General features: G+C 45.2%; 1 protein-coding gene across 1 annotated transcript; it reads right to left on the reverse strand.

Moving 5' to 3' along the window:
* slc26a6l1 (solute carrier family 26 member 6, like 1) lies at window positions 1–9,062 on the reverse strand. The gene is made up of 19 exons (XM_029775797.1): window positions 8,717–9,062; window positions 6,756–6,895; window positions 6,459–6,569; window positions 6,095–6,270; window positions 5,645–5,809; window positions 5,166–5,318; window positions 4,460–4,542; window positions 4,034–4,181; window positions 3,663–3,776; window positions 3,394–3,471; window positions 3,096–3,191; window positions 2,794–2,900; window positions 2,427–2,496; window positions 2,195–2,287; window positions 1,400–1,510; window positions 726–1,163; window positions 469–523; window positions 238–380; window positions 1–137 (listed from the first exon to the last, which is right to left on the reverse strand). Exons 1-19 carry the CDS (start codon window positions 8,854–8,856, stop codon window positions 111–113), a joined length of 2,448 nt encoding a protein of 815 aa, XP_029631657.1. The 5' UTR covers window positions 8,857–9,062; the 3' UTR covers window positions 1–110.
* Between the last annotated feature and the right edge of the window lie 714 nt (window positions 9,063–9,776).

Here is a 9,776-nt window from a genome sequence, read left to right on the forward strand (position 1 = left end):
TACATGTATACATGTATACTATATTCCCAATTGAAAGTCACTTTTCAAAAGGATAGGGGCCCGCCCCATAAAATAAAATATACAGAGACGTCAGACTTCAGTAAGTGTCCTCAGAGTTTGGTGCTGCACTGCATCTCCTGCAATGACATATTTACAGACATGGTTCATTTGTTCAAAGCAATATACAGTCTTCCATATTGTATCTTCTATTGAACTGTAGATGTGCACATCTCTCACCAGAGAATACTCATAGCTGGGCGTTGATGTTCCCTGGTGGCCAAGGCAGTGCAGCACAGCATCATGGACAGTAGCAAACAGACGTCCTTTAGTGATGGACTCCGAGAAGAACCCTCCCAGCTCTAACTGCTCTACCACAGACACTGGATAGAACAAGTAAGAGTTATTTACACGTCCTTTTCAAACTAATGAGCTGTTCGTGTATTAGCTAAAGATAGTGGGGTTACTTACTCTGACACCCAGCCATGTAGACAGTAACATCAATCTCACCAAAGTCGTGGAATATCTGTCAAAACGGGTCAGGAGGATAAGCACTTCTGTACTTTTCCGCTTTTAACATCCTAAACTTTTTATCTCGACCTACCAAACCGTTGTCATCCTAATATTTTTCTTTCATTGAGGGCGCCTACATTCCTGACTTTCTTCTCGCAATACAAGGCCATCTCTCGTATGTCATCATTTCCATGCCGTCATCATCACCCACTCACGTTTCTCATGGTCTTGATGGCCACGGTGTCGATGAAGTTAGCCGTGGAGAGGTCTAGGATGATGGAGTGGATGTCCCAGGTCCACTTGCCCAGCGATCCCATGGAGACCTTATCCAGTTCCCGGCTCAGGGTATCCTCACTACTGGACCCCAGAGTGGTGGTGTCCCCGTCTTGCAGTTCCGACACTGCCCCCAGGGTGGCACAGTCTGGGTCTTTACTGCCCTTCAGGTACTCCCAGCTGCATTGGTCATCGGGCGTGCGGGGCGTTGTTGGCATGACGAACACGGTGCCGTTCTCGCGGCCGCACCAACCTCGTTGGTCGTCTCCCAGTGACTCCTCCCTGTCTCCATCTCCGCCCCCCGGTTCCTTCCATTGCCCCGCCGCCTCCTCTACGGAGAAAACCTCTGTCTTCTGCTCTGCCGCTCTCAGAGCATGCTTCTGCACAGTCCACACACAGACAACACGTTAGTTTACAACACATTTGTAAAACCCACCTTATGAAGACATTGAGAAAGAGCAGCACCATGGCTGTCTGTCATCTAAATAATGCATAGATTAGTTGAGATATGACGTAGATTTATACTGTACAAGTTCATGCATGTCCAGAAGGATTCCTGAGTAGTTTGGAATTTGTCATTCAAATGTATATGATTGGCGGTTTGACAGTGTCTCACCTGTCTCTTGGCCTCCCTCTTAGCTCTCCTCTCAGCTCTCTTGTCTCTGCGTCTCTGCTTGGCCTCCTGTCTTCTCTTGTAGATGATCATCTTGCTGATATCAAGCCCACTCTAAGACACAGACACTCCATCTGTTATCGTCACGTCCAACACATGCTCCAAATATAGGCCTGCACTCACGAAACACAAGGCCTGTGTCTCAAATGGCACCCTATTCCCTATACACTGAGTATACAAAACATGAAGAACACCTGCTCTTTCCATGACATAGACTGACTAGGTGAATCCAAGTGAAAGCTATGATCCGTTATTGATGGCACTTGTTAAATCCACTTCAGTAAGTGTAGATGAAAGGGAGGAGACAGGTTAAAGAAGCATTTTTAAGCCTTGAGACATGCAGGGGAGCAACTTTCACTGGGGACATGTCCCCCCCATATTCTGAAATTGCATTTTTGTCCCCCTCAGTTTTATCATTGGAATGTGTTACGAAACGTGGCAACAGTGTGCTTTAGGAGCATGCGGACTCCTCTGAGAGGTCGGGTAGGCTGTTTGGAGTGTTTATCCGACTGGATAAAAAAAAATATATTATGTCCCCCCCACTTCTAAAACCAAAGTTGCGCCCCTGGAAACTGGATTGTGTATGTGTGCCATTCAGAGGGTGAATTGGCAAGACAAAAAAATGTAAGTGCCTTTGAATGGGGAACGCTTTCGACACCCTGTAGAGCATGAGGTGCAAATGAGTATCACATGAAGTGCAAATGAGTGTCACTGTCAGAGTTGTATGGAAAAGGGCACCTTTCCTTTTAGAGCCTCCAGGTAGAGATCAGCGTTGGCGAAGTACACGGTGGCAGAGGAGTGGAAGATAGTGATGCCAGGGACCTCTCTCACCTGCCACACACACAAACAAACAAACAACAAGGTTATGGTTACCCACTGACTGGGCCACCCCTACCTCTCTTCCTACTGCCTCCCAAGGTCTACTGTCTCACCCATAGAAATAGAATGATTCTATTCTCTGGTCTCTCACCTCTCTGTGGGTCTCCATGTCCAAGTAGAGCTCTGTCCCTGGAACGTGTCCCAGAACTGAGTACTTCGGGCTGAAAGAGAGGACAGCAGGGTTGGCTCACCACCAGAGCACTCCAGTTCTCAGTCAGAGCTACTGTATAACTATTAAATGGATGCCGTTTTTGTTGTTCTGAATTCTTTATCAAATGTTGGTTTTTGGCTTCCACTTTTTTAATCAATCACTGACTTTGGCCTGAAAGACCTGTTTAAAAGTGCCAAGAATGAATTGCCACCTGGCACCTGTTGATGCTGAGCTTTTTGATTTGTTTGTAAAACACACAGCCACATGAAAACTATGCAGTGTTGAAGAAGTGGAAGAGCAGTCTTACAGCTGGGTCCTGAAGATAACAGTGAGCACAGCGAAGGTGATGGAGGCACCAAGGCCCATGTCCAGGTTGAACAGCAGTGTGGATACCCAGGTCACCAGCCACACCACCTGGGAACAGGGCCATTCTTATGTACTACTTATGAATGGGTTATGTATGGGTTATGAACGTGTGATGACGCCCTTATGTAGATATCCTGCAAACAAAGCGTCACTGTGTTTTTCAATTATATTCAACTATATCGACCATTCGCAACAAGAGAAGACGCGTATAATGTGTATCAGGAAGTTCATTTCTCCTCTCACCAGGTCAACTTTGCTGCTCCTCCACAGAGTGATGATGTCATAGTACTGCTTGAACATGCCCTTCAGGTTCACAAAGACGATGGCTGCAAGCACTGCCTGAAACACCAACAAACGTAAGAGTGGCTACAACCAGTATAGAACGCACATGCACTTTCAAAACCTCATACTTCACCCGCAAAAACACTTGAATAGACTTACTCATATAAACGATGTAGAAAGAATACATACAAACAGCATTCTGCCTCCTATCACACTCTCCCACATACACATACAGTACATAGCTGAAGTAGAGCCGTACCTTTGGCAGCTCCTGGAACAGAGGCCCGAGCTTCAGCACAGTCACCAACACAATCACAGCAGAGGCCATTCCAGCCATCTGGAGTAAAGACATTGGATATCACGCAATCAATGCTTCTTTCATCGGTCACAAAACATACATTCATGCTGCTTTTACATGACCTTCGCACATTTATTGTGTGTATGCATTTACATGCACGACTATAGCATTAATATAGCAAACACTATCCAGAATGGTGCACAGTAGGAGTCCCGCAGTGTTCCTCTCACCTGTGTCTTGCCTCCGGTACTCTCCTGGATCAGACTACGGGACATGGAGGAGCAGACAGCGTAGCACTGGAAGAATCCCCCCACGGCATTACTGAGGCCCAGCGCCACCAGCTCCTACAGCAGGGAAAGGGATGGAGAGGAGAAAGACAGGTGAAAAGGGGATAGGAGAGGATGGACGAGGTGAGTGTGTGTATAGTGAGTGTAACCGGTTTGTTTGGACTGTATTGCAGAGCCGGTTCAGTTACGGTGGCCTATGAGGCGCGACAAGATCAAATGAATTCATGGGAAGATGGTACAGCTTGTGTAGATTGTGAGGGATTCAGTTGCTTTGATGGTGTTGGAACAATGTATGATAAGAGGGACTGTCTCACCTGGTTGCTGTCCACCTTGTAGCCATGTTTTAGTGCAAACGTCTTCCCAAGAGAGATGGAGATGGCATAGCCCACAATAGCCAAGGCAAACGCATCCCCCATCACCTCTTCAAACAGGCTAGCATCAGGTAACCTGGGGGCAGCCAGGCTGAATAAAGCAGAGGATATTTAGGTCAGGGTAGTACCAGAGGTGTCAACCATGAACCAGCAGGGGTCGGTAATAAGAATTAACAACATATCAGCAAGAGAAGCGGTCAACAAGAAGAGGTCAAGATAAAGTCACGAGGATTACAACTTGACAGACAAACAAGGTATTAATAATTATTACATGTTTCTCTGTCTCTCACACCCGCACAAACACATTATATCCACCCCCCCACACACACACACACACAGTTGAGTAAAAAAAACACTTTAAATACTCACCCGCTGGGAATTTCCCCCACTACTGAGATTGTGTAGTTGTCGTTTAGGTGGGTGTAGGATGATATCACCGTTGCTGCCACAATCTTTATCAAAATAGAAACACATTATTTTCAATTCAACTTAGTCACAATCTTTCTCCAAATAGAAACACATTCTTTCCAATTCAACTTAGTCACAATCTTTCTCCAAATAGAAACACATTCTTTCCAATTCAACTTAGTCACAATCTTCCCAATACAACTGGACAAATAATGGGAATGTTGCAAGGAAAACATCACGTCAATGATTTAGTGAACATACTGTAGGCTAGGTGAATCAGAAGCCAGAAGTGTGCCTAATCATTAGTTATGAATCCCCTGTTTCTGCTGTGTATGACACTAATACAGTACATTGGAATGGTTCCATATAGTTGACTCAGCTCTTGTGTTTCAGACTAGGGCCATTGTTCTACATTTCTGTTTTTCTATGCAGGAGCCAAAACTTGTCAACACAAACTAGACTCGACAGAAGAAAGAAATCTCTGACATACCCAAAACGAATATAACCAATGTCAAATATTTGAAGTTCAAATGTATCTTTGACCAACCAAATAGAAAAAGAAAAAATACATTTTTGTAGAGAAACATAAGGAAGAGACTGACAGAGCGACAGGGGATGTAGATCAACAAGACGGTGAGACAGCGGACAGAGTATCTTAGTAACTGACCGTGATGAGCTCCACTGGGATGGGCACGGGCAGTTTGGCGCTGATCGCAGAGTTGATTTCCTTGGCTGCGATGAGAAACACCATGGATACACCACTGACCACCAGTGTGGGGAGATGGGTCTGAGGTAGCTTGGAGCACACCTCCACCAGGGTCTGTGGACAAGAGTGACACCAATAGTATATGAGTTCAGGGTTTTGTGCTGGGGTTGAGTTAAAGTGTCAGTTGAGTTAAAGTGTCAGCTGAGTTATTGTGTCAGCTGAGTTATAGTGTCAGTTGTGTTAAAGTGTCAGTTGAGTTAGTTATAGTGTCAGTTGAGTTAAAGTGTCAGTTGAGTTAGTTAAAGTGTCAGTTGAGTTATAGTGTCAGTTGAGTTATAGTGTAAGTTGAGTTACAGTGTCAGTTGAGTTACAGTGTCAGTTGAGTTATAGTGTCAGTTGAGTTATAGTGTCACACACACACACACACACACGGTACTCACATACACTAGTGACAGGGGCCCACTAAAGCGTGTGGTGGACAGCCCAAAGAGCTGTGCGATCACAGCAACCACAGCGTGAGCAGCAGCTGCTGTTGTGTAGGCTCGCACCAGTGGCTCCGACAGGTAGGTACCCACAAACCCAAACTTCACCAGTCCCAGCACCACCTACAAGTGGAAGCATGAACATTCGAACACAACATATTCCTACTGTCAGTCAAAGCAAGGATAAATTAGCTACGAATGCCTGATTTGTGCTATGTGTCATAGCTCTTGAATTGTATTGACTGGACTGAAGTGTAGTGTAGCATATTGTATTATCTTGTGTTATGTTGTATTGGATTGCATTGGATTAAAGCGTGGTCTAGCATATTGTGTTGTCTTGTGTTATGTTGTATTGTATTGTATCGTTTTTTTTCCAGTAGCAGCTAACTGTTCTATTCTTTTAATGACCTGGATGAGTCCTCCTAGGACGGTGGTAGCAGCAGCGACCTGCACCCTGTAGGAGTCCCTGGCAGTGATGTTCACCTCAGTCAGGTTAGTCCCATTCAGCATGACCAGGAAGTTCCTGTCTGGTGCCAACCTCTCTGTCACACTTCCAACCATGATACTGAGCACTGCAAACGTACCTGCACACAAACACAACATAACGACATCTGTGTATGTACATTTGTATGCACAAAAACAATTGGACTGACTATGAGTGTTGTTAACCCTATTCCTTATCAACCACTGGTAATACGGTCACCGTAACTGCCCTAGTGTTAACCCTATTCCTTATCAACCAATCACATATTACATACTTCTGTCCACTTACCTATGGAAATATGTCTGGACGTCCCAAAGAAGAAGTAGACCAATGCAGGGTAGAGGGATGTGTATAGCCCAAACACTGGGGGCAAGGAGGCCAGCAATGCATATGCCATACCTGCAGAGAGTATCGAGAATTCTAGTTAAAACAGCCTCACTAGCCAATAAATCATTCAACTATTATTTTCCACTGGGTCTGTACATGAAGTGTAGGTTGTTCACATTACAATCATTGAAATGCATGTTGTTATTGAGGATAATAGTGTTTTTGTGATAAACCCATGGGGTTGTGGTCTTACTGTACCTTGTGGCAAGTGCATGATGCCCACACTGATACCAGAGATGAGGTCTGGCATGCCATAGTCCCAGATAGAGTAGCGGGGCAGCCAGTAGAGTACAGGCAGACAGCCCACCACGCAACGCTTCAGCCTGGGTACAGTACATCTGGGAAAGGGGGGCAGGGGGTGACAGACAAAAGAGGGATAGGGTCAGGGTTGAGGCTAGGGTTAAACCGGGATGTGGACGTTAAATTAGGGTTGGGGTTAGGGTTCAGGTTAGGGTTGGGGTTAAGGTTAGGGTTGGGGTTAGGGTTATGGTTAGGGTTGGGTTTAAGGTTAGGGTTGGGGTTAAGGTTAGGGTTGGGGTTAAGGTTAGGGTTGGGGTTAGGGTTAAGGTTAGGGTTGAGGTTAAGGTTAGGGTTGGGGTTAGGGTTAGGGTTAAGGTTAGGGTTGGGGTTAAGGTTAGGGTTGGGGTTAGGGTTAAGGTTAGGGTTGGGGTTAAGGTTAGGGTTGGGGTTGGGGTTAGGGTTAGGGTTGGGGTTAAGGTTAGGGTTGGGGTTAGGGTTAAGGTTAGGGTTGGGGTTAAGGTTAGGGTTGGGGTTAAGGTTAGGGTTGGGGTTAAGGTTAGGGTTAAGGTTAGGGTTAAGGTTAGGGTTGGGGTTGGGGTTAGGGTTAAGGTTAGGGTTGGGGTTAAGGTTAGGGTTGGGGTTAGGGTTGGGGTTAGGGTTAGGGTTGGGGTTAAGGTTAGGGTTGGGGTTGGGGTTAGGGTTAAGGTTAGGGTTAAGGTTAGGGTTGGGGTTAAGGTTAGGGTTGGGGTTAAGGTTAGGGTTGGGGTTAAGGTTAGGGTTGGGGTTAAGGTTAAGGTTGAACCGGGGGGGAAGTGGAGCGGGTTGAGAGCTTCAAGTTCCTCGGTGGCCATATGACTAAGGACCTATCATGGTCCAAACACACCAACACTGTCGTGAAGAGGGCACGACAATGCCTCTTCCCCCTCATGAGGCTGAAATGATTTGGCATGGGCCCTCAGATCCTCAAAAAGTTATATAGCTGCACCATTGAGAGCATTTTGATCGGCTGCGTCACCGCTTGGAATGGCAACTGCTTGGCATCTGACCATAAAGCGCTACAGAGGGTAGTGCGTACGGCCCTGTACATCACTGGGGCCGAGCACCCTGCCTCTATACCAGGCGATGTCAGAGGAAGGCCCTAAAAATTGTCAAAGGCTCCAGCCACCCAAGTCATAGACTGTTCTCTCTGCTACCGCATGGCAAGCGATGCCGGAGCGCCAAGACTGGGACCAAAAGCCTCCTGAACAGCTTCTACCCCCAAGCAATAAGACTGCTGAATAGTTAATCAAATGACCACCCTGACTATTTGCATTGACCCATTTTTTATTTGCACCGACTCTCTTGCACCGGCTCTATGTACACTCACTACCCACACATACTACACTGACACTCCAACACACACATACACACACTACATACGCTCACACACATGTATATTGACACACACACTCACACACTTTCACACACGCTGATGCTACTCTGTTTATTATCTATCCTGATTGCCTAATCACTTTTACCCATACCTACATGTACATATTACCTCATCTGCCTCATACCGTTGCACATTGACTCTGTACAGGCACTACTTGTATATAGTCTCGTTATTGTTATTTTATTCTGTTACTATTTCCTTTATTTTTTGCAAATGTTTCTTACTTTTTAACTGCATTGTTGGGAAAGGGCTCGTAAGTAAGCATTTCACAGTAAAGTCTACACCTGTTGTGTTCGGCGCATGTGACAAATATTAGATTTTATTTTGATACGAACCTAGAATTAGGTTCACGTGGGTCTAAGCCTACTGCTTAAATCCTTCCATAAAATATTTACCACATCTATTTGCAATAAATCAGAAACTCACACACACACACACACCTTAGACTAGTGCATGCACACACACACACACACCATCTGTGCCTTACCTGAAGGACTCTTTTAGCTGCTTGGTCAGGGAAGGGTGAGTGTCAGAGTAGTCCATTCTCTGAGCCAGCTCCTCCAGTCTCTGCTCATCCAGCACATCCCTCTCCACTCTGTACCCCCTAGCCTTCCGGCCCATACCCATACCACCTCGTCCAATATGTCCTTAACTGTATATAAGAAGCAGGTTGGGCTATTAAGTCCTCCCTGTGTAAGCCGCATTAAGTGCCTGTCAGTCCCCCTTTTGTACAATATGACAGGTGAAAGGGAAGTTTTTTCCAAACACCGAATAAAACAGGTTAACTAAAAAGTAAACTTTTTCACCCAAAGCACGTTGGGCATTACCATTGACTGAGGTTCTATCACTATCAGAGATAAGGGTACATTCAATAAATCATCCTTTATATGTGTGTGTCTGTGTGGAGGGGGGTCAGGGGTTGATCGTGTGTAGGGCATAGCCTAAAATGGCTAACTAGGAGACATTTTTCCACCTCATATTTGGTCATTCAAGGTCAAGAGCCCCATTTCAGAATGTCCGGATTGCACTCTGTTCATAGGAAGGAGGTGTTTCCACCAGATTCCTTACACTGCAAAAGTGATGCTAATGAACCATGACAACACCAGGCAGCCTGTAGCTGATGACATACTAGTCCTGTCATCTATTACAGCCAGATTTGGTACAGTGGAAAGATAGACAAACACAGGATATGGAAAAAGCAACATCAGGGAAATTATTATTGACTTAAGGTGGAAGACAACATACTGTACATACTGTGCCTTCAGAAGGTATTCACAACCCTTGACTTTCTCCACATTTTGTTGTTACAGACTGAATTTAAAATTGATTAAATTTAGATTTTGTGTCACTGAGATACACACAATACCCCATAATGTCAAATGGGAATTGTCTTTTTAGAAATGTTTACAAATTAATTTAAAAAAATGAAAAGCTAAAATGTCTCAAGTCAATAAGTATTCAAACATTTTGTACTGGCAAAACTAAATAAGCTCAGGAGTAAAAATATGCTTAACAAGTCAAAAAAGTTGTGTGGACATACTGTGTGC

Source organism: Salmo trutta, chromosome 14, assembly GCF_901001165.1.
Source record: "Salmo trutta chromosome 14, fSalTru1.1, whole genome shotgun sequence".
Classification (NCBI taxonomy): domain Eukaryota; kingdom Metazoa; phylum Chordata; class Actinopteri; order Salmoniformes; family Salmonidae; genus Salmo; species Salmo trutta.

Excerpts from the sequence above, each read along its gene's own strand:
- slc26a6l1 (XM_029775797.1), bottom strand. The coding sequence starts at position 8,856 with ATGGGTATGGGCCGGAAGGCTAGGGGGTACAGAGTGGAGAGGGATGTG. Across the intron at positions 2,901-3,095 it reads GGAGCAGCAAAGTTGACCTG|GTGGTGTGGCTGGTGACCTG; the intron begins GTGAGAGGAGAA and ends CCCTGTTCCCAG. Across the intron at positions 2,288-2,426 it reads ACATGGAGACCCACAGAGAG|GTGAGAGAGGTCCCTGGCAT; the intron begins GTGAGAGACCAG and ends TGTGTGTGGCAG.